This window comes from Sceloporus undulatus, chromosome 1, assembly GCF_019175285.1.
Source record: "Sceloporus undulatus isolate JIND9_A2432 ecotype Alabama chromosome 1, SceUnd_v1.1, whole genome shotgun sequence".
NCBI classification, from domain to species: Eukaryota; Metazoa; Chordata; class Lepidosauria; order Squamata; family Phrynosomatidae; genus Sceloporus; species Sceloporus undulatus.
In genome coordinates, this window is record NC_056522.1 from 100310073 (window position 1) to 100335719 (window position 25647).

Consider the following 25647-nt stretch of genomic DNA (forward strand, 5'->3'; position numbering starts at 1 on the left):
ACTTGAAAATCAGCCCTGGAGGGTTGGAGAACCCTCAAGAATATATTGGAAGCTGGGAAAGGTGAAATTAGCATAATGTAACAAAAATCAACCTTTTTCTTCTACAAAGCAGCTTTTAATGGCGAGAAACCACCACAACAGAAAGCCACATTATTTATGCTAGTAAGGATATTTTCCACTGAATCGTAATCCAGAGGTGGGGCATGATGAAATAGTGTACTTGAGAATGGATGCTTATTTATTTCTAATAAGTAATATTCATAACCTGCCTTGCATAACAATATAAATTAAGTATGCAAAGGGATCTTGTAACACCTTTGACACTAACTGGAAGACAGGTTGGTAGCATGAGCTTTTGTAAACTTCAGTCTGTTTCCTCAGATTAAATGTAAATTAAGTCAAGTAGCAGAACTGATAAATAATTTTTAAAAAGTATCAATAAAATTATCTAAAATAATTAGAAAATTAGAAGCAGCAACAGCTCTTTTTAAAAAGGTGATAGTAGATCCAAGATACAAATGAGCTTTATATGTATAAATAATTTATGAGCTTTAAAAGCTTCTGGATCCTAGATGAAAGCTGCGTGTGTGTTGTGTGTTTTACCATGGAATTGTCAGTAAGAAATGATAAAGTACTGTGGCATGCAACACAATTTAAAAAACTCATAACAATCTTTGAAGACTTTATTATACATAAGTTACAAAAGAAAAAAGTAAATGAAATAGATCTTCCTAATAACAACAACAAAAAAACTTGTCTATTTAAGACTTCCAGATGTTCACAGTTTAAAAAGCCGAACAATACTACTAGTTTTTGTTAGCAGTAATGGGCTAAAAGAATAATAGTGACAAAGGTTGTAGTCCATTATCATTAGAACTTAAAGTACAAAAATAAATTAAATAAGAGTAAAAAATTGTGCAATAATCTGGTATAAACAAAGTTAATGAAATAGAACTGTTCTGAATTTATGTTGTGGTTTTTGCTTGGAGTTTTAAAAAATTAAAAACAGTATTTGTTCTCTGAAGTATCCACATAATATTGAGGTCCAGATGTTTTAATAGCCTCATGGTTCTTTGCTTGTAGATTTCTTTCCTTTTAAAAAATTATTTCTGACTGTCTTTTTCTTCCTTGGCAATCCTTTTTGTCACTCCACTGAAATATTTATCACGAAAGGAATTGTGACTTTTGTATGGCAGGTACTGACTTTCCAATATGTGGAAATCATGGTCTTCATCCTATATGGTATTAAAAGTGAATTGTTCAGACATGCTCTTTGTATTGTCCTAGTTTGACACAAGAACATTTCCCCAAAATAATTAAGTAGTAGACAATTACAAACCAAAAATATACATATGGCTTAATCCTAAGAAGTGCTGCATTAGCAGTTAAGCATTTTGAATGGTTAACCAGTACTGTTGCAAATATCCCATCACTTCTACCTCTCTCACAGCCCAATAATGTTGGATCACAGTCAAGCTATTTCATTCTAAAGTAGGAGTGGGAAACATGGAGCCCTCCAAATCTTGTTGGACTACAATTCCCATCATCCTTCAACCTTGACTATGCAGCTCCTCCAGTGAGTAAAAACAGGAAGGGTCTTGCAGCATTTTAAAGTCTGCAGTATTTTAAACACATTGATTATGGCATAAGCTTTCACAGACCCAAGACTCATTCCACAAACAATGATGAAATGAAAAATGATCCTTCTTTCATTTCACTTTTGCCTTATAAATAAGTCACAGGGAGCCCATATTAATGTAACTCTTAATTTTTCTATTAAAAGTTATCTGAAACTCTTACATGTTTGGTTAGCAAAGATTTTATAAAAACTGAAATGCATCTGAACCGTAGTAATTGCATTGTATTGTTGCTTTATATATATCCCCTCATTTTCTGAAAGGTCAGACTCAAATCTGCTTATAAGACAGAAATGAAAGTAAAAACTCATGTAAATTAAAATTCCAGGATATATATAAAGTTAAAAACAAACATATGATTCTAACAAAGTAAAACACACACAAGTAGCTTAACAGCATTTTAAAGGTAAAGGTTTTCCCTTGACATGAATGTCTAGTCGTAACTGACTGTAGGGGGCAGTACCCATCTCTGTTACAAAGCCAAAGAGCCAGCGTTGTCCGACGGCAACTCAGGTGATCAAGTGGCTAGCATGACTGCACCGTACACTGTTACCTTGCTACCAAATGGTACTTATATATCTACTTGCATTTGCAAGCTTTCAAACTGCTAGGCTGTCAGAAGCTAGGACTAGTGACGGGAGCTCACCCAATCATGGGGCACTTGGGCCTTGAACTACCTTCCAATCATCAGAACTGGCGTCTTAACCACTAAGCCACCACACTATTTTACAATCCTCTTAACGCTTTGGTGGCATGAATGTAGTGCCCCTATCTATCTTACTGGTGCATGCAGTTTCCAGCCAAATGTCTCATTTAAGACAGACTGACACAGGGATCACCAGGTATCTGACATCAGCCACATTCTGACACAACAATAAAATAGGATTATCCTGTGAGGTCAAACTTATCCTAAAAATTATCATAAGAAGTCAAATTTAAGCTTATGTACTCCTTCCTCCTGCCTCCATTCCCAGCATGCTTTCAAAGAAAAGATTGGGGTTGTTTTCAGTACAACTCCCATATCTGTGAATTCTGTATCCGTGGTTTCACTTACCACTTGAAAAATATGTTTTCTCTAGGCATTTCTACATCCTCCAATATAATATTCTACTTAGAGCCCAAGCATACCACAGAATTGTGCTGGAGGACCTAAAAAAGCCCAGACAAGTGTTCTCTCTAAGCATTTCTAGGTCCTCCAGTGTGATGCCATGGTAGAAGTCATTCATCTCATTTGTCAGAAGGCATTTGTCTCACTGAAAATAATAGAGTTCCCTATTATTTTAGATCTTAGGTATCCACAAGGTTTCTTAGAATATCCACAGATACAGGGGTCATACTGCATTCCCATTTTTAATTAACCAGAGAATCTGTCCTTCATTTGCATTTAGTTAATTTCAAACTCCCTTTCACACACCTTTAAAGATATCTACTCTAGTGGTTGCAGTGATTTATTATATTCAGCCATACAATAATTGTTTAAAAGGGTGATAGATGATTAAAAACAACAACAAACTGACCATTTCAAATAACTGTACAAAATGCAATAGTTTCACCAGAGGGCTATATCAGATATTTGGTAAAACAGAGCATTACACCTTAGTTTCCATAATATTTTTTTTCAAACTTTATACACACAAGAATGCTTAAAACGGATTACTTCTGAGAGAGATACAAGTATATATTTGAAGAGTTAAAGATTACACACTAGCATGCATGTACCATGTATGCACAAAGAAAATAATGACTGATACCAGTAACAAATCAGTCATGTTGTTTGTAATTTTGCAATATTTTGTAATATTTTCTTTTTTCAATTATTCCTGAATTCATACTTCATAGAAAGCCCACTAAGGGAGCAAAATATCAGGACTATTTTACTGTATTTTAGCAAAAGTCATCATATATAATCTACAAGAAGCAAAATATGCAAACATACATATCTGGAAGCATTAAATCGCACATGCTTATAAATCTGATTTCTGAAACAACCCATATATTGAGAGGTTACAATCAGCAAAGGAAAGATTATGTTGGTAAATCCTTGAGAGAATGCAGAGTATAAAAGAAGCACAACATGCTAGTCAAACATTCTCAAGAGAAGATTATTATGTGTTAGCAGCCCTAAAATAGGCACTTATATTCCAAACTGTGCTGAGATCTGAAAATCTGACCAATCAACCTGGATGCAATTTTCAACAGAAATTCAGAACAAAACTGTTTTTAAAAACCTCTTAAAACCTTACTTGCAGCCTAAGGCATTAAAAAAACAAAAAAGGAAAAGGAAAAAAATACTTAGAATACTAGTTATGGAAAATGCCATAGCACAACATAACAGGTAAATTTGCCAGCAATGATACTATGATTAGAATGTATGTGACTATAAATACATGGAAGCCCTTTGGAAGATATACTGGTAATGCAAATTATATGCTATGCTTGTGACATTTATTCATTGTTTTTTCAGCGTCAATTGATATTTCTGATGACTGGACACAATGAGCAGACCACAAGGGCCATCCAGTCCAAGCCGCTGCCATGCAGGAACTTTCAATCAAAGCATCCCTGACAGATGGCCATCCAGCCTCTGTTTAAAGACCTCCAAAGAAGAAGACTCCACCACACTCCGAGTGAGTGTGTTCCACTGTTGAACAGCTCTTACTGTCAGGAGGTTCTTCCTAATGTTGAGGTGGAATCTCTTTTCCTGTAGCTTCCATCCATTGTTCCGGGTCCTGTTTTCTGGAGCAGCAGAAAACAAGCTTGCTCCATCCTCAATATGACATCCCTTTAAATATTTAAACAAGGCTATCATATCACCTCTTAACCTCTCTTCTCCAGGCTAAACATACCTAGCTCCTTAAATCTCTTCTCATGGGGCATGGTTTCCAAGCCCTTCACCATTTTGGTTGCCCTTCTCTGGATATGCTCCAGCTTCTCAGCGTGCTTTTTCATTTGTGGTGCCCAGAATTAGACAAGGTATTTCAGGTGAGGCCTGACCAAGGCAGAATAAAGTGCCACAATAACTTCCCTTGAAGGTCAGTGGTCCCCGAACTGTGCTTTTTAAGAGATTTTGGACTTCAGCTCTGTCATGGCCAGCCAAGATGAGCTCTCGGAGGAGGAGGAGGAGGAAGAGCCTCCTCCAGAGCAAGGGCTGATTGAGGCTACGCCAGGTGTTAGTTCTGCTCTGCCAGGCCCCAGCTGTGCTTCCCCAGTCCCAGAGCAGGAGTTCCAACCAGTCCTAGGCTGAGGAAAGGCCTTCTATGGTGCCACAGCCTAGTGGTGATTCAGGAGACGAGGCATGCCTGCAAGTACCTTCTTATCAGGAGAGAAGGGCCGAGAGTGCTTGCAGGCGCAGATCCAGGGGGATTGCAGAAAGACAGTTAGCAAACCAGCCAGGTGGCTCGAGGGAGAGCTTCCCTGATTTAAGGAAGAGGGGCTGAGTTTGTTGCTAGAGTTTATTGCATGAGCCCTTGGTGTGATTGCTGGTCGCTCGAGCTCAGACATCTTGTGCACATTGCTACCTTGACCTCGGACCGGACCTTTGTTATCTCTTGGCTATTGTGACCTCGGACTGTTTTGACCACGCTGCTTTCTGGCTTCCTGACTTCGGCTCGTCTTTCGGCACGCTTGACTTTCTGCAACCCTGACACCGGCTTGTTTCCTCGGCTTGCTCTTTGACTGCTTCTCCACAAGGTTTGTTTTGCCTACACGTGTTGGCTGCAGGCTTGGTTATCAGCATAAGTCAGAGATTGCTGGCAGCAGTCCCGGACAAGCTCCCAGAATGCCAGACTATTGGCCAAAATGGCTGAGACTTCTGGAAGCTGAAGTCCAAAATTTCTTAAAGGGCACAGTTTGGGGACCAATGATCGAGACACTACACTTCTATTGATGCAGCCTAGAATCGCATGGGCCTTTTTTCAATCTGTGGTCTACTAAGACCCCTAAATCCCTTTCACATGTAGTCTCATTAAGCCAGGTGTCCCCCATCCTATAATTAAAAAACTCACAATATTAGAACACAGTATTAAAACACAGTTAAAAGGATAAAATGAAATTTAATTTTTTTTAAAGCCATTAAAAACAGTTCAGTTTAAAATATAGCAACCCCAGCCCATTTTTTAAAAAAAAGTTCTGTTTTAAAAGCCCTTCAGAATAAAAAAAAAAATTTCAGTATCTTACAATTCAAGAGAGGACACTGTCCACCATCCTTGAAGTTTTCAGTATTGTTTTTTAAATGAGGCACCATACTGGGATCATGTCCCTTATCATCTCTCCCATGGTAAAGCATGCACACAACTAGAACTGTGAAAAACTAGTTATGATATGAGCAATTTATGTGCAGCTGCTGTATTTCAATTTCAAATCAACCTCTTAAAGCAAAAATTGCCAGCCCGTCAAGGACACACCTCACTGATTCCTATGTGTGAATATTTTGTTTGTTGTTGCATAGGTGCCCTACTTAGCTAACACAGGAATTGTTTTGCGCTGAGACCCACTGCTTCCGTTAGAGCTTTCTTTTTCATCTCTGGGGCCCAAATTAATATGATGTCAAGTAAACCAAAAAAGGTTTATTTTTAAATTGGTAAAGAATTATATGTGCTTGAAATTTTGTTTAAACCTAGGCCCTCAGAGGTGTCTGATGAAATGTCAGCATGCCAACAGGCACACCTTGTCTATGCAGATAAAGCAACTCAGTGGAAACAAGGTGCTTGGTGCACAGAAGGAGGAACGGTTAATAGTTTTTAAACCTTCAGGCAGGCTGGATATTTTTACAGCCAACTGAATAAACAGCTGCTCTTTTATTTTATTTTTGTCTATTTTTTAAAATTATATCCTGTATCTAACTTTTGTGAGAACATGTATCTGCGTCAAAGATACAGGATCTCTTGAAACCTGAACACAACAATAAGTAAGTCCCTCTTCTCCACACATTCATGTCTATCTGAGCCCATGACACATTATATTGTTAATGTTCCCAACAACACCTGAACTGAGGAAGTCCCACAGAGCTATCTATTTATAACTTGAGGGGGAAAGTAACATAAATGACTTCTATGCAGTGTGGGCACAGGCTCTCCCATCCGGGTATACTGTTAAGGAGCAGACCAGACATGTGGGCGGGGGGGAGGTGTTGCCGTAGTCCACAAGAACACTCTTACCTTGACCAGGAACTCCAGCTGGAAAATGGACTTTATCTAGTGTATTTACCTGACCCTGAAGGCTAGGGACAGTCTGAGGATTTTGTTGGTCTATCGTCCACCCCGTGGCCTAACAGACTCCCTAGCCGAGCTGACACAGCTGGTCTTGGAACTGGTGCTGGAGTCTCCCAGACTTCTTGTTCTAGGGGACCTCAACATCCCTTTCGAGGCCGGCACACAGGACTTGACAGGTGTAGCTCGGGAGTTCATGGCTTCCATGATGGGCATGGGCCTGTCCCAACTAGTCTCGGGTACAACGCATTGCGCAGGTAATACGGTTGATGTCGTCTTTAGTATGGATTGGGATAATCTGTGGGCAGAGGTATGTAATACCTCTGCTCTGTCATGGACGGACCATTTCCTGGTTGAGGTCCGACTTAAGGCAACTACCCAAATCCCCCCCGGGGGTGGGGGACCTATGAGGATGGTCCATCCTCGAAGGCTGATGGAACCCAAAAGGTTCCAAGAAGCCTTAGAGGGGTTTATGGTTGGATCTGATGGCAACTCTGTTGATGTCCTGACCAACATCTGGGATAATGACCTTTCTAAGGCTATATGCAGTATCGCTCCTAAGCATCCTTTCCGGCCCGCTTCCATTAAGAAACCCTGGTATACAGAAGAGCTCTGGGAAATGAAGCGGGCCGCGCAACGACTAGAGCGCAGCTGGCTGAGACACCAGTGCTTATCCGACAAGACACTCCATCAGGCTCTTTTGAAGTCTTATGGAGTGGCAATAGGCGCAGCAAAGAACTCTTTCTATGCTGCACGTATTGCGTCTGCAGAGTCACGTCCAGCAGAGCTGTTCAGGGTGGTCAGGGAGCTGACTCAGCTTCCTCCTACTCTGAACCCTATTTTAGAACCAACCAAGGCCTGCTGTGACAATTTCAACAACTTCTTTGCAGATAAAATCTCTCAGATAAGGGCTGATCTCGACGCTGGCATTTCAACAGAAACAACAGAAGAGGTGTCCAGAGCTTCTGTGGACTCTATTAAACTGGATCACTTTGAGTTTGTTCATACTGATGAAGTGGACAAGCTTCTTGGAAGTGTTAGAAAGACAACATGCTCTCTCGATCCCTGTCCTTCTTGGCTGACCGCCCAGGGTGGTGATGCAGTAACATCATTATTACAACGTATAATCAATGCATCATTCAGGGAGGGAAAATTTCCATCAAGTTTAAAACTAGCAATAGTTAAACCGTTGCTCAAAAATCCCTCCCTGGACCCCCTGGTAAGGAATAACTACAGTGCGGTCTCATTGTTGCCGTTTTTAGGTAAGGTGATCGAGAGGGCGGTCGCCTTCCAACTCCAAGCAGTTTTGGATGAAACAGATTATCTGGACTCATTTCAAACTGGCTTCAGAGCGGGATATGGAGTTGAGACTGCCATGGTCGCCTTAGTTGATGATCTCCATCTGGGCATTGACAGGGGGAAGTGTGACCTTGTTGGTGCTTTTGGACATCTCAGCGGCTTTTGATACCATTGACCACGGTATCCTTCTGGAACGCCTGAGAGAGTTGGGCATCGGGGGCCCTGGCTCCAGTGGTTCCATTCCTACCTCTCTGGCAGATTCCAGATGGTGCAGTTGGGGGACACTTGCTCCTCTAAGAGGGAACTGACATCTGGTGTCCCTCAGAGAGCGATTCTGTCCCCCACTTTTTTAACATTTACATGAAACCGCTAGGAGAGATCATCCGGAGACACAGGGCGCGGTGTTATCAGTACGCTGATGACATCCAAATATGTTTCTCTGTGTCTCCGACTGATGCAGTGACTAAGGATGGCGTCTCTCCTCTGAATGCCTGCCTGGAGTCAGTAATGGGCTGGATGAGGGAAAACAAACTCAGTCGGAATCCAGAGAAAACGGAAGTACTGGTGATAGGTTCCCCAGGCCTTAGAAAGGAAATTTATCCACCTGTCCTGAATGGGGTCACACTTCCCCTGAAGGACGAAGTTCGCAGTTTAGGAGTACTTCTGGACTCATTCCTACAACTGACATCTCAAGTAGATGCGACGGTCAGAAGTGCTTGCTATCAACTTCGGTTGATATGCCAACTGCGACCCTGCCTGGGCCAAAGGGACCTTGAAACTGTAGTACATGCTCTGGTAACCTCTCGCTTAGATTTCTGTAATGCGTTCTACATGGGGCTACCCTTGTACCATGCTCGGAAGCTACAGTTAGTACAAAATATGGCAGCCAGACTGGTCATCGGGGCATCTAGGTTTGACCATATAACACCCATTCTGAAAAATCTTCACTGGCTGCCTATTCGCTTCTGAGCGCAATACAAGGTGTTGGTTATTACCTATAAAGCCCTATATGGCTTGGGCCCGAGTTACTTGAGGGACTGCATCCCCCCATATAATCTGCCCCACACACTCAGAACATCTGGGAAGAATCTGTTGGAAGTCCCTTCATCCAAATATGTCTCCATTTCCCAAAAGGCCTTTTCAGTGGCGGCCCCGCGGATGTGGAATAATCTTCCCAAGGAGCTCCGTCTGACAACCCCCCTAGAAAAATTTAAAAAGAGATTGAAAACCCTTCTCTTTTGTCAAGCCTTCCCCCCTGAAGAATGAAGGTGTGTATTCTGTTGCCATCGATTCTCTGCTTTATCCTTTGAATGATTATGTTGGAGTTTTTAGTGTTATACATTGTATATTTGTAATATGAATTTTTATGAGATGTGTTTTACTTGGTTTTATGTACTTGGTTTTATCGACTGTAAACCGCTTTGATCTTTGGAAAAGTGGTAAACAAATAAAAATTATTATTATTATTATTATTGGGTCTGTATTGGTAGAGGAGATAATAAGAATGCAGGAATAAGAATAAACCTAATTTTCAGTGCTAAAGAGTTTTTATGTTCATTATTAGAAAACTATCTTGAAAGAAAAAAAAACAATCAGGAGAAGGGGAATACTTTTTAGCTTGTCAGTTAACAAATATAATGTATCTGCATTATTTCAGTTTTGGTGAAAAAATTCAAATATTGTCATGTCAAATGCCATACTGATGGAAGCAAGACACGTAAACATGAAGCACGTTTGAATACACAAGCACACTCACACACACTGAAAAGATAAAACAGCTTTCCCCCAATCTAGTGCTCTCCAGATGCAATGTATTTTAACTCGCTTCATCTCAACCAACATGGTGATGATGGCAATTGCAGATTAAGATGTAACCTTATCAGTATATCAAAAATGTAGCAAGGAAAATATTTTGACAGTTTTTAAAATCATATGCAAAACAATTCAAATATAAAGCACATAAATCCATGTTGTTGTTGTTTCAAATACAAAGAGATTCTAAATGGGGGAGGGTAGGTGTCATCTCTTGAATCTGGTTAAAACTGAAGGGTCCTACTAATTGATCTTAGACAAGCCTACTGTTAAACGGGGCAATAATATTAAGAGCAAATTTAAGATATTCTGATGTTATACTAAGCCAGACTATCAAAATGCTAGAATCTTATGCTTTTACTGGGAATTAAACTTGCCTTAAATCAAAGGTATATTGAATTGCAATGTCCAACCAGCAATAAAGAGTTTTGTGAAGTCGAAGGCTTTCATGGCCAGAATCCATAGATTTTTGTGGGTTTTTGGGGCTATATGGCCATGTTCTAGAAGAGTTTATTCCTGACATTTCACCAGCAAATCAATAAAGAGTTTTATTTAAAATTTATTATTAAAGATTAATAATTCAGTTGTTTCACTTATACCAGTATTTCCCTGGTACAGATGATTTTAATATTTTTTTCACTTGTGTTAACTGGATGTTATTTACCCACATAAATTTTAAAAGGAAAGTGTGTTAAAGCTGATAATCAAGTCTGTAAAAATTCAGCTAAATATAGCTTCTGCTTTCTGAAACTTATAGCCAGGAATCCCATCTAGATTATCTTAAAACTCATAAATTAGATGACAAAAAAAAGAACCTCTGGAAAAGTTAGGAACCATATATTACTATATCTATCCAGACAAGATGAAACAGTACATACCTAATGATCCCACTGTTAAACATCTAAGAGGATACTAAATGTCATTACTCACTTTTCTTAAGATGCTTTAAAGCTAGTCTGCTTTCAGAAGACAATATGTATTTCCTTGTGCTACCTGTATACATTAGTACTCAAATTTTATCTGTTTTCTTTCCTGTTCCTTTTGATGTTATTTATTCTTCTGCAAGGTTTCATATATTGAAAAGCATGGAAAAAGGCATCATCTGAGGAGCCACAGAGACTATGTGACAAGAAGATCCTGCCTGGTAGCGGACAGCCAAGAAGCACATTGAATCATTCTCTTGAAAATCAAACCAATGAGCAAACATTTATAAAGAAAATTTAGTACTATATTACCTGTAATTGTAACAAGTTATTATTACAACTGTAATAATAAAACTGGAATCAAAAATAAAACTGTTCCCATTAATAAGATTTTTTTAAATCAACATACATATGTAAAAAGCAACAAAAACATTCCCTTCAACTACTGCTCCCCAGGTCCATCAGCAAAGAATGTGCTTTCAATTCCTGTTTTGACATTTATGTCTGTTTTACAAACCTTCTAAAATCAACATATAAAAATGCTTTACTGCACCTTGGCTGGTATACTAAATGCCTTAAACTTGTATAGTAGGAAAAACCCATTATCTGACAACTGCTGTTTAGCACACAAGCTCATCAAAACAATTACCTCAAATTCTTTCACCTTTTCCATGGTTATCAGGTATCTTGACGTGTGGCTGGAAAGTGTCTGTTCACAGTTGCTAATAAGTTTCAGACATGGGTGCCGGGGTATAATCTCTTCTGTATATCTGGAAAAAATAAAACAGTCAAAGGGCTATTATATAAGAGCTCATGAACTGTAATATGTGAATCTGAAACAGAACAGCCAGAGGGGCTGATTCAAACTGAATTAGACTACACACTTCCACATGGTTCATAGTCTTATTAAATTTCCCAGAGACAATGTGCGCTAATTGCTTTCAGAATCCAAAGCCACATGTGTGACACAAAGGGAGAACAAAACAAAAGACATGATGCAGGTGAAAGTTTGGCTGTAATGGGAAGAGTATGTTTCATGGAAATTTCTTCTGTACTTCAGCACCCAAGTCACTTAAAGTGATTACAGAAAACTGTCTGCCAATGAACATTCAAATAAAAATTGTCTTTATATAATGCTTAGCTGTTTTTCAGCCCTAATCCATCAAATATACTACTGCCATCCTGAGGTCATGGATGGAAGTGCAGGATACAGATGTAAGAAAATGAATACATACTTCCCAGTCTGTAACTTCTTTATGAAGAAAATCCCAATTAATTGCAATTGTATCTGTTTCATTCACAGATGCATTCAAATCTCTTAAGTGTCACTCACTGCTAATATATTCAAGAGCTGTTAGTAAAGTACTATACAGCCCAAACAACTGTTTTTCAGTATCATTCTGACACTAGTTAGGTCAGCAGAACTCCATTTCTGCTGCTTCCAAACACCTAGGCACAAAAAATAGCTATCAGTTGAAGTTATCATCACATAATCATGTTTAAAATTGTAATATAGGCATCCCAAGTGGTTTTTTTTAACATTTTCAGGCTTTTCTCTTCATCAAATATGATTAAAATCTGAGCCATCCTCTTAGAATGTCATGAGCCATGTATGAGAATACTCCAGATCCAAGACATTCATATTTTTAAATATTATACTTACTCTGGTTTGTACACAGGAAGCCAGTAGACTAATCTTCCTCCAATCACCAGGTATTCAGCCGCAAATTTTAACAGGTCAAAAAGGATGTCACTCAGATGATAATTTGAGGAAATGGAGATGTGATTTTCAGTGCTAGGTAGCATTTTAAAATATAATTAATTTGATACTAGATACATAATTGTTTGCATTTATTTAAATAAAGAATTATAATTTCACAATAAAAACACAATCCAGCATAATAGTATTTACAAGTATATAAATACTTCAAATAAATAAATAAAGTATGGAACAGATATGGTATATGTGTTATTTTAAGTAATAAAAATTATTATTTTAAAAAAGAAATACTTGTAGAAGTTACATCCAGCTTTCTATTCTAGCATCTGCATTCCCAAACCAAGGTTCACCTACCCTCTTTCTGCCATTTTAGCCATCTCCTTTTGTGAACCAGTTCTTCTAGTAGCTTCTCGTATTCCATAGGGAGCTACACAGAACAAATAAATAACATGCATCAGTAAAAATGTTCCAAAAACATCAGCTACACTACAAAATACTGAGCACAGTTCTCACAAAAGTTTCCAGAATTTACTGGAACCTCGAACTCCATTGTTACAGTAACTACTCTGACTAGTAGACAGTGGCCTAATTCAAAGGACTAATGATCGCAGCCGTATATGACTAGGTCAGAGGCAGACTGTATTAGCAAGTATGGGGACTATTTCCAACCCTGAGGTCCACTTCACTTTGATCCAACCAGAAGTCCAATTCTGTTTTCCTAAAAAAACTCTTTATTTTTTTGTCAAAACAAAGCATAGAAATGCTTGTTTTAAAGGAGAATTATAGCTTCTGGAGGATTCTTCCAGTAGCAAGATTATCTCTTTATTGAGGGGGGGGGGGAATGGAGGGAGCCTTCTGGGGAACACAAAATCAGGTCAGAGGGTTCAAATGGTCTATAGATTGTCTACTACAGCCTGGAATCTGGAAACTAAAAAGACAACTTCCTGGCACATGAATCTGCCTATCAACTTAAGTCACTGGGAGAAATCCTTCTCCACATTCCATTCCCATCAATTTATGTTATAATAAATTTGATACCCAACTACCTGGAAATTGACTGTATTTGACTCAGTGGTACTTCATTCTGAAAAATTTGTATAGGATCACATTGCCACAAATGTCCCTGTTGTTTTTGCTAAGTGTGAAATCAGAGAGTGCTTTCTCCACAGAAACAGCCACTTGACCAAACTCCACTTTGATCTGGCTAACACTTATGTTGCAGCATCTCAATGCTGGCACAGCTCTTTCTGAAAATGATTTCAACAGACAACTTTTTTTTTTAAACCAAACCAGTCTAGAACCTACTGAATACTGATGGCATGGAAACATGGAAGCTTTATTGCTTCCTGCTGCACATGTAGTGATCTCGATTCAGAATACACAACTTCTGCTTGGGCAACAATGTCAAAACACACCATAATCCATTGTGTACCCAGTTTGACTAGATAGGATCCTGCCCTCTGACTTTTGATACTTGCTTTTTTCCCTTTTGTTTTTAGACCTGTTTCATTTGCATTTAAGCCCTCTGTTTCTAGCCCTCGCTCAAAACCCAATGGTCACTGGCTCCTGAGTGAAACCCTCATTTCTTCCTGCTTGTTACTGTTGTAGTTAGCTGCTCTCGAGTTGACCCTGAATCTTGGCAACCCTGTGGGTGAGACATTTCCAAATAACCCTATCCTCCATTTCTCCGCTTAGTTCTTGCAAATTCATGCCTGTGACCTCTCTGATTGAGTCTATCCATCTGGCATGTGGTTTCCCTCTTTTTCTACTACCCTCTACCTTTCCTAGCATTATTGTCTCTTCCAGTGATCCATGTCTTCTCATTATGTAGCTGAAATATGACAGCCTCAATTTGATCATTTTAGCTTCCAAGGAGATTTCAGGCTTAATCTGTTCTAGACCCATTTGCTTATCTTTTTGGCAGTCCACAATATCCTAGGCACTCTTCTCCAGTCCCACAACTCAAATGAAATTTGTTTTCTGTTTGCTTTCTTAACTGTCCACCTCTCACATCTATATATTGTGATGGGGAATACAATCGTTTTGACAATTTTAACTTTGGTGCTTAGATGTATATCTCTACTCTTTAGGATCTTTTCTAGTTCTTTCATAGCTGCCCTTCCCATTCCCAGCTTTCTTAATTCTTGACTACAGTCACCATTCTCATCAATGTTTGATCCTAGGTATGGGAAACCTGGAATAGAATTCTTAGGATGTTTGAAAAGTTTTAAGGAGTACTTTAATGTGTTAATTTTATGTGTAATCAAAATAGAAACCAAAGAAACACTCCTGTAAGTAAAAGCAAAATCACCATGACTTCTACAATGAACCAAATGGAGTCACACCAAAACCAAACCAAAACAAAAATCCTCAAATCATTCCTAAAGGGGACTGGTAATAACATATCTATTCAGAAGAACACACATATTCAAAGTAGATTTAAATAGTACAGCAACTCATGTAAATCATTAATTCATATCTGGTAGATACCAGCAGGTGGTCACAATGCAGAAAAACTGTATTGCATATTACATCTTTACTTATGATACCTGTCAGGTTCAATATGGAGATTCCAAATGTCAGCATAAAATTTGCAATTAAACAGGGCCAGCAAGGCAGGAGCACCACATTATCTGGTATGAAAGGAAGTGTAATCATAGAAAATTGCAATATGCTTAAAAAGCTCTTATGCCATTAGCATTTTCAAGTTAATGAAAACTGTTCTTGAAAGATCTAATTTACATAAAATAAAATAAATATGTGACAGCTTGAACTAAGTGGTTCTTAGTCCACCAGGGCTCTTACAAATAGCCTGCAATTCTTTTTTCCTGAGTGTGAATATCCTAATGTTCCTTTTAGAAAATTACACAGTAAACTATATGACAAGCTTGTAAATATTTCCATTATCAACATCACTACACACTGCACTTATGAATCATACATATTTTAAGTGATGGAACAACTTACGGTCTGTGATTATTGCATCAAACTGCACTCCCTTCTTCCATATGGTCCTTGATGCATCAGAAACTAATACATCAAGGTAGTACTTTTCCAAACCATACTGACGAAGATTGGCTCTGATATTTTCATCTGGCCCTCTCCACTTTTGGTTCTTCCTGCTGGCTTTGCCTTGGTGCAATGAGTTGTGAAGAAAATAAAATTCAAATGCATGACAGGCTAGATCAAAATAATAATGGATGATCATTCTTTCTTCTTTCTTACTGTAGTTCACTTAGTTTCCTCTCTTATAAATAATCCCTGGTGAGCACTTCTAGTTTAAAGCTATCAAGCATATCACCTAAATACGAGTAGCCCCATATCAGCCATAACAGATACAAGACACTGTATCTATCTAAACTCATTTGGTACGCAGTATAAGAAAGTAAATAAATACTTTCTATCTATTCAGGCATAATTATGGCAATAATTTCTATTTATCTATCTGTCTTTCATAATTATGGCAGTACTTTCTATCTTAGTTGGACATAATCCTCTACAACTGCAGTGATACTTAAGGGGAATGCTGGACATTTAAACAAGAAACAAAAGGAGTGAATGTAATTCATGTATGCTCTTTGCATGCTTTTTGAAAACATGTAGAGGTGAAACTTGGGCATCCTCCCACTGGTAGAATTTGTCCTGCTCCACCTATATAGAATTTGTCAGTCACTCCAGGCCTGTTCATGTGTTAACATCACATCTTCTTTAGTGCAGTTCACGTTACTGTGGAGGCTCTTTATGGGTTTTTGAAAATAGCAGCATGCAAAGTGATGTTGTAGCACCTTTGAGGCTGAGTGAAAGTCACTGTAGCATAAGCTTTCAGAGAGTTGGTCTATTTCTTCAGATGCAGTAGACCAAGTTTACAAAAGCTTATGTTACAAGAACTGTACTCTTTAGACATATTTCAAACACATTTCATGTGAGGGAAACCATGGAGGAAAGAACAGGGCTAGGTACTCCTGCTGATGAAAGTGTGCTGAACAGGGCATCTGTTATATCACATGCAGCTCTACAGTAGTGTGGGGATCACACTTCACATCATACGGGAGATGTATGAGGCACAGGACTCCTAGAAGAGAGAAAGTCAACTATGTGCAGGCTTGTCCCGGGCTATCACATCCCAATATGACAGTACAAAGACAGACTAGACACAAGTGATTTTCTATGGATTTTGCATTACAGCAAAATATCTATGATGCCAATGTAACAAGTCAATACACTTTCTAAAATAAAGAAAAGGAGTGGCCAATCAAAATGATTTAGAAAATAAAGGCACTCATTTGAGATGATGTCTGGACCCAAAATACTGCATGTCTAATAGGATTTTTTAAAAATGATTATCCATAATTTCACCTCAACTCATGTACCAGAGTCATGCACTCATGCAGTTTCCTAAAATATGGATGTTGCTTTGGAACATACAAAATGAACGTCTTATCTAATGTAATGAAAGAACATACCTAGTCCATGAACTGTGCTGTAATCTATATCTGTTCCACATACATAGGCTCCAAAGTGTGCTGATGCTATAAGTAGTCCGCCTGAAAGACAAAGAAAAGAGATGACTGCCTTCTCTTTCAAAATGCAGTATCTAAAAAATCTAAGTTCTACAAACTCTCAGAGACTGATCTATTCTATAGTGAATAAACCAATGCTGATGCAGCTGATAAGATTAAGTGACCATCAAACCAAGACCTAAATCCAAAGTTGTGGTACTTCTCCATCACTAGTATAAAGAGACTGTCTTTGTCTCATCCTTACAGCCTCTCTGCTACCTCAAACCTGCCCCTATGCAGTTTCTTTACCCTCTGGTGATGGTTCTGAGGATGTATGGGGAAGAAAGGAAAAATCACCCATTCCCTGTTCCATTGATCAACAGAATAAGCTTCATGTATCCAGTCCCACATTTTAAGCCACCATCTAAATAAATAAATAACAAAAGTTGAGTTGCAAGGAACATACACATCTAATTTGGTAAAATATCATCCTTAATATCTGATGCAACTCTTGTTTTGCTCGGTATAAAGAGATGGACAGCATGGACTTTACATATGGTCTACAAATTTTACTGCAAATCTAAAAATTCCATTGCAAGGCTTGTCCAAGATTTTTCAAGTTTCACAAAATTTAGGTTGCCATGGTAACAGCTAAAGCTTTTGAAATAGAGGTTTGGATTTATAAGTTAGATGGTTGTAGTTCCTATCACACAGTTAAAACAGATTACCTGGCAAAAACGTTTTTAAACTCATGTGTTTAAAAAAAGGTGTACTATATTTCTGGCAGGGCAAAAAGAAGAACCTATATCTGAAAATAACCCATAAAATAAATCTTATGTTTAGCATCAGCTCAGTTCAAAATTCTAGGAGACACAAGAAAGCTTAGTCAGTTTCTACTTACTGTATATGTTAATATGTCATTAGAGATGTTAATTTTTAAAAAAAATCACAAGGAATTGTTTCTATAGTACTTTTATTACATTTATATAAGTACTATAGAAACAGTTCCTTGTGATTTTTTTAATTTACATCTCTAATAATAAGCGCCATCTTGTGGTACATTAGAAAATGCCAATGGAAGGAAGATGTTAATGTATCATCCTATAAAACTGGGTTGGGCAACTGTGATTTTCCAAATATTGTTGGTCTGCAAATCTCATCCCTTATCCTGATGAGGGTCTGCAAATCTCATCCCTAGGCCTGGTGAGGCATTCAGTCCAGTAACATCTATAGTCCAGTTGCACATCCCTGCTATATGATGAAGTGAGGCAGTTTCCTACTTTGGAAATACACATCTGAAAGCAAGGCTGTTCTTTTTATATATGCATTTTCCTTTTCCAAAGCATTGTTTCAACTGCCTCACTCCACATCAACAGACAGCTCAATAAGATGAACAACTCAGAAAGAAGCAAAAGAACAAAGAATTCGCTCGTTTGTACTTGCAGCCCTAATATTCTACCACAGGGTTGAAGAATGTGTGGTTCTCCAAATATTGTTGGTCTGTGACGCCCATCAGCTCTAGCCAGCAAAGCCATATCCCAACTTTCCTCTAATAAGTGTGACACACATGGGTCTGTACTTCTTCACTTTATCCTCATAACATGTTGGATTCAACAATATCTAGAGATACATGTTCCCCAGTCTTGCTTCAGCATAATAATGCATGTGTTACCATTTCTAAACTTCATTACTTTCTGGGCACTAAGTAAGAGGACCCTATATGTTCTAAGAAAGAAAATGGGAAATAATTTTGAACTGTGATACAGAACCATACTTGGAGAAATATCATGAAGACAGCAGAGAAAAATTAAAAAGCTATGGTTGTACTCCACGGAAGAGCTCACTTGCAGATATCCTTGAAAAAACCCTGCAGACCTGTCATGGCAAGTGACTTGTGCTTATTCAAATCCTGAGTAAACGTTTACAGGATGGCACAAAAGCCAGAGAAAAAGGAAGTGTGAGCAAGACTTTGATACAATTACAGAGAGAAAGGATTACTGAGTGTTAGCCTTGAATACCTTAGTCTGCTGAAGCAAACATCCTCTCTCATGCCCCCGATGACAAATGCACCTATTCTGAGATCATAATAATTCTAATCATGACAAATATGCTATTGTGCCACTTAAGCATGAAAACAGGTCTGCAAACACCCTGCTTTTGTTGTGCTCACATGACCACAGGAACTGAATGAGGAAAAAGACTGAATTGAAGGTAGTTAGAAAGTTAGAAATGGTAAAATGTGTATTTCTGGTGGAACCAGTTAAGAAGAATCTGTAGGGTAGAGACAGGGGAGTATGTTGATTTTGGGTAACTGGAAACATTGTCTAATTTCTGTTGGATAATGTATACTTAATTCTATGTGAATGAAGTGTTAACAAAAGCAACCTCTTCTAAATTGTTGAAAGACATTTTATAAGCTGAAATACATAAGCAGCAGACAAAGAAGCCATATTGCCAAACAAATAAGTATGATTAAGCAAAATAGTAATATAATGTAACATAGTAACATAAACTGGAAAGACTATGCAAGGAAACATTTTTATTTTTTTCTAAAGAAGCAATGTAGGTTGGGTGGAGGGAGATACCTGTTCCCACAAATGGATCAAACACAACATCATTTGGTTTTACTCTCCCATGGTTTGCCATGATAAATGCCAAACAAGCATCCATGCTTGTATTCCCAATAAAATGCCTCTTTTTTACACTGTATGATTCAATAAGATCCCTTTGTCCATTGGCAATCTGTGGAATATTGGGAAGAAGGACAACAGGAATGATTTTATTACCAAGCACTGCTCAAATTATTTTAAAACAGTTTATTAAAACTTTGTTTTTTAAAAATAATCCCTTCTCACAACATGTTACCTCAGGCCATAACACTGAGCACATAAAATGCAGAACACTTTGTTTTTTTACTTCAAAACAATCTAAAATTTTGTGTTTTACTATCCTGTGGCAAAATTTTGTTAAGCAATCCTGGTAAGACATTCTCCATTAAAAACATAAGAAGTGCCTTTCTGAAACAGAATAAGGTCACATAGTACCATATTTGTTGCAAAGATTCCCATCAACCAGCAGATGGTTTACCAGCTGATTAGGAACTGCCACTAACCATCCTTGCTATTTTGCATTTGGATTTTTTCATCATATTGTATTCCAAGTAGTCAACAGGCTGGATAATTTAGAAGAAGGATATACCTTTAAAATGCATATGGAACCCATTTAGTACAATCAGCCCTCAGTGCTTTCCTCTCAACTTACTGCAGTATTATCTAGAAAGCTTTTTCTGCTATTAGCAGCCTTAGCTGCAAAAACGGCAACCTTCATAGTAACATATTGATTTATTCCTTGTAATAAAGAACTTAGATTCTCATGCATTTGCCAGTGTACTTTGTTTTCTTTAGCAAGGCTATGATTTTTCTTTTTAAAAAATGTCAGAGTAAATCTGATGTTCAGCAAGAAAATGAAGGACATCCTACAGTGCTGCAGCTCCACATATCTGTAGTTTATCTTAGACTGGAATATCCCAATTTTTGCTGAACTGAACCACTGCGTAGCATCCTGCTAGTGACATAAGCCCCCCTAAACTGACATGTCTTTTTGGATGAGGCACAGGAGGCTATTCTTTAGTTCTCTGCTCACTATCGAAAACATCTGTGCATCCACAGGTCTAGCTTCAGAAGGAGCTGCTGCTGTTGCAGCTTAATGATGAGAAAGGGTGGATTGAGGGAAGCAACGTAGTAGATGAAGATGTGGCTGGTCTGAGCTCTGAGGGGAAGGAAAAGGGGGGTAAAAAACATCTGCGAGTACACTCTTGCTTTTCTCCCACTCCAAGCTGAGTCCAGTGACTTCTTCATCTGCCCTGCCCCTCACCTCTTCTCCTCACTAGTCAGCAACAGATACTGCTGCTCCTGAAGCTTGAATGCTGCCAGGATGAAGAAAGGATACAAAACTGTGCTGGCTGAATATTATGCTCTGTCTGTTTGATGAAGGATCTCAGCCATTTATTTCCTTCAAAATCGGGCTGGGGGGAATCTTCCAGTGTTTCATTTTCACAGAAAATGACAACTAGTCTTCATACTGATTATAACATTATGCACATGCCAAATACTGCATTATTATTGTTGAAAAAATATTGCTGTGTTTGTTTTCACTCTTCTCTCAGATACTCAGTCTAAAGGCGATTTAGACATATTTCCTAATGAGTTAACATTTGCTAAGAACAAATGTTAATTTTGAAAAGTTTTGGGACCAGAAATTCTCTCATGCAACATCAATAGTGAACCAAGGCTGACTTTAAGCAGCCTATCATCAGGCATTTGTGTTATTCCACAACAAAAATTATACATCCTAACACATAATTGGCTGCACATTGCCTCAATGCCTAATTCTATTCTCAATGTACAAGCAGGATTAGCTCTTAATACTCCCAACACATACAGATGCCGTAATTCACCCTTTTGACTATTCTAACATTTGCAAATCCCCAGGTTTCTGCACCAGAGATTAACACTGAAAACATCTTGGATCTAAAGACTTAAAGGACTGGGCCTCTTTAAAGCTTTTATGCAAACTGCTGATTTTAATTAATTTCTCCTTAGGTAGACCAAACAGTTCTAGAACAGCGGTATATTTGACCTGTTCAGTTTCTTTCTAGACAATATGCCATTGGCACAGTGTTTATTTTTTTCTTCTTGGCTTCAAATTTATTGCTGAAAATAGTGATTAACTACTTTCTATACAAAAAGCACTCAGTTGTCTCAGTAATCATCACATATCCACTTGGGGGTTTGACAATAAAATCATATCAATTGCATAAAGTAACACATTTACAAAACCTATCCCAAATTTTGGGCATATGAAAATGTTGTCTTTGCAGAACTGAAATATAATTTATGTAAATATTGGGGGAAAAACAGGACAAAATGGACATGGATTTCATCAAATAGTAGGATGAAAGAAGCATTGCATAGAAAGGTATTTTTTATCATCTTCAACCTACTTTTCAAAGAACAGCAATAAAAAAAAATAACTTACATGAAAAAATTCTGTCCCATCTGGGCCATATTCTCAGATATCAACTCTTTCACATACTGTAACTATTTTTCCATAGTAATTTGAAAACTGGTTATTAAAAAATTAATATAATGATCTACTCACCCATCTTCCAAAATATAAATTAAGAGGCTGTTTTGGGATGTTGTTTGGATCCATTCCGTAATCTTCTAGTAGCCAGAATGTATTATCTGGTTTCTTTAAATTCACTTTTCCTTCAAATGGTAAAAACTCTAGAGACTGCATTATGGTAGTAGGCACAAACATATGAATAAAAATAACAATTATGTTACATAAGTTATTATTAAAATGGGATTTTATTTTGTTCCTTTTCTTTTGCAGTTCTGAAGTACACTTAGTTCTGAAGTACACTAAAATAACACTAAGTATGATTGAAAAAATAATTGTGAGCAAGCTACTAAATCAGAAGTACATAGATTCTAACTGCATATAACTATATGATGCCTTGCTAACAAGTGGTGTACATATCAAAAATATAATATTCATATTATAGTTTACAAAAAAACCCACTATACAACTGAAAAATTACTGTAAGCCCAGGCCAATTACCGTATATACTCAACTATAAGTTGATCTCATGTATAAGTCGAGGATAAGTTTTGGGCCCAAAATTATGGATTTTGAAATGAAATCTGTGGATACGTCGAGGGTAAAACTTAGGGGCATGTAGCAAAGAATCTGAAGGATGAATGAAAGGAAACCAATGCCAAAGAATTTACAAAACTGCAGTGGACATAACTATTGGTGTTCACACTAAAGACTGGATGAATGAGATAGTAGAGGGTTTTTTGTTTTGTTTTGCTGCTTCCAGGACACATTTACACTCCAGGGAATAATTCCTTTTTAAAATAAAGAGATAAAGTACAATGAGGTACTTACATTGATCCGTGGACAAGTCAGCCCAGGATTTATGGGTCAATTTTTAAACTAAAGTTTCTAGACTTAGACATGAGTATGTACAGTATTTTTTTAAAGTATAAGTAAGATAGGCTTCTTTGCAGAAGGAACACTATAGGTTCTACTACTGAACTGGTTCTCTGTGACCTATCAGAATTTATATGATGCAGATAACATATTCAGTGCGCCCATCTCATACGCAGGCACGCCATATGTGGCTTTCAGCTCATGCTGAAGCCACGTACTGGAAGAGGCAATGGCACACGTGCCAACAGGCACATGCACTGCACAGCACCATGTGCACAGGCAGCATTCTTTTCAATGGGGCTGGAGCATACATGGTATTTCCTTACGTGGGGGGTGCCTGGAACAGATCCCTTGCATAAGGGAAGGGCCCACTGTAATACCTCCTGAATTATCTGAAATGAAGCAAATGTTGGGATATAGAGTCCCAAGGAAAATGTACAGTGTGGGTTTTAATAGTAACCAGGCATTAAAGGGTTACTGTGAGACATAATGATTAGGCATTTACACAGGAAGTGACATCAAAAAAATAGTCAAAAAGTGCTGTAAAGTACTGTAGGATGCCAGTCTGAAAAGCCACTCAGAAGGGTGGCTGGATCCTTTGTGGCACCAGAGGGAGAGGCAAGGCCTAGTAGCTTCATGGAGCCTTTGCTTAGTGACGAGCATCTGACCTCAGAGAGGGTTGTTACTAGTGTGGATGGTGGGTGGTGTTGATGTATATATTGTTTTACACAGTGTAACTTCTTCTATTAATAAAAGTCTCATCTGAGAGAAGATTACAGTGTCTCTTTGCTCATTGAGAAAGGGAGAGGTCTCCAGCTCACAAGCTGCTGACTACAGGCACAAAGGTGGAAAATCTGGTGCCAAACGTTGATGTCTTGCCTCACGCACTGCGCAACATCAAAAGTGGTTTAACAGCAAATATTCCAGTGGGGTGTGAGGTAGGGTGGGAAAGACCTTTCCATAGATCATGTGAACCTAGGCCATGTAAGGCTTCAAAAACAGCACTAAGCAACATCTGAATTTCTGGATTTTGTTGGACTGCATCTGTTATTACTGGCTACAGCTGATGGGAGATACAGTCCGACAACATTTAGCAAGTCACAAATTGCCCAATCCAGTTGCTGTAACTGGACTAGAAATCAATATGTTATCAGTCAACCACAACACATCTGAAACAGTCTCTCCACCTAGGTCTTGATTATAGCTCAGCCACAGCACATTCAGCATGAACTTTAATTTTCTGGACTATATTCAAAGGAAGCTCCATGGCGTCACACTCCTGAGGCTTGCAATGAACAATTATGGTTAGAGCTAGATACTGTCTTATTAAATTAAACTGACAAACCTCTTTCCTGACTAGTACTGCCTATGTGTCTGAGGGTGGTGTAACACAATCCAGACTGCAAATCTCTCTACTTAGTATATTCATGACCCATTCCAAACAAGTGATCATACCTCTGCCCATCAAATCAAAAACTCCATGGCCTGTTTGGTATACCTTTCAATTTTGTACCAAATACATTTTTTTTATTTGAAACTTCCTGAAGTCTGTTTGCAGATAAATACATAATTCACAGATAATTCACTAGAGGTAAATGTGAGTATCCCAGCCAAGCAGCGCTTAGTTTGAGCTTTTCCCTGGGATCTCTTTCAGTGCATGTTATGAATCCATGATCATGTGAAATAAGAGTAAAGTGACATGCTTTGTAACATTCTTTTATCACTGAGCAACATGCCCACACATCTGGGAATGATTTTGAGGGCAGAGAGCATCTCACACTTATGCCTGTGGGAAGTAACCACAGCCTATGTCTACATTAGTACAAAAGACAATGGCAACTTATCTAACTTACAAGAAACTACCACCAAAGTAAATGCTGCAAAACATGATGTGTGCATAACCTTGTGTTACTACATCCACATCTCTCTCTGTGTGGCTGTGTCTTCAAGTCACCTATCGAATTATGGTGAACCCAAGAATTTCATAGTATTTTCTTAAGCAAGGAATAGGCAAGAGGTGGTTTTGCCAGTTCCTTCCTTTGAAATAGAACCAACAGCACCAGGTATTTGTTGGCACTGCCCCATCTATATACTAACTAGTTATGTAGGACTATGGAAGAACACACATGTAAGCCATTAGTTCAAGAGGTTACAGTCTACTTACATCTATCCTTTGTATTTTCTCTTCTTGTGTCAGTGTTTTGTTAAAAGCATGAACCTTTATTTTGTATGTAAAGTTGGACTGTAAATATGGAGCCTAAAACAAAACAAAACAGTTTTGCTTAGTGTCACGATTCAATGTGTTGTTAGTTACAGCTGAATAACAAACTCCAGGAAAACATAAACTGAGAAAAATTCTCTTATACAAACCATATTGTCTACTGGATAATTCCTCAGTGAAGAGTGCAGTTCTTCTGCAGATTTTCCATGACCCCACAGTTCAAATACAGATCTGAAAGTATTATAACACATTATATTCAGCAAGAGTGGGGAGGAATCCTTAAATGTCCTTCCTAGCTTATTTATAAATATTCAGACAACCCATATGAA

The 25647-nt window shown here is 38.2% G+C and overlaps 1 protein-coding gene across 3 annotated transcripts in view; it reads right to left on the reverse strand.

The window, feature by feature from the left end:
- Positions 1-669: 669 nt before the first annotated feature.
- TRMT11 (tRNA methyltransferase 11 homolog) overlaps positions 670-25647 on the reverse strand; it is a 32172-nt gene continuing 7194 nt past the window's right edge. For 2 of the 3 annotated variants that reach the window (XM_042467117.1, XM_042467135.1), the window contains 10 exons: positions 25468-25549; positions 25262-25354; positions 22258-22392; positions 19683-19839; positions 17062-17142; positions 15566-15778; positions 12953-13025; positions 12542-12673; positions 11528-11648; positions 670-1235 (listed from right to left, as the gene is read on the reverse strand). In XM_042467117.1, the coding sequence (XP_042323051.1) occupies positions 1104-1235; positions 11528-11648; positions 12542-12673; positions 12953-13025; positions 15566-15778; positions 17062-17142; positions 19683-19839; positions 22258-22392; positions 25262-25354; positions 25468-25549 (1219 nt within the window). In that variant the 3' untranslated portion in view covers positions 670-1103. The remainder of the gene's footprint in view (positions 1236-11527; positions 11649-12541; positions 12674-12952; positions 13026-15565; positions 15779-17061; positions 17143-19682; positions 19840-22257; positions 22393-25261; positions 25355-25467; positions 25550-25647) is intronic. The other variant, XM_042467126.1, reaches the window with a different exon arrangement.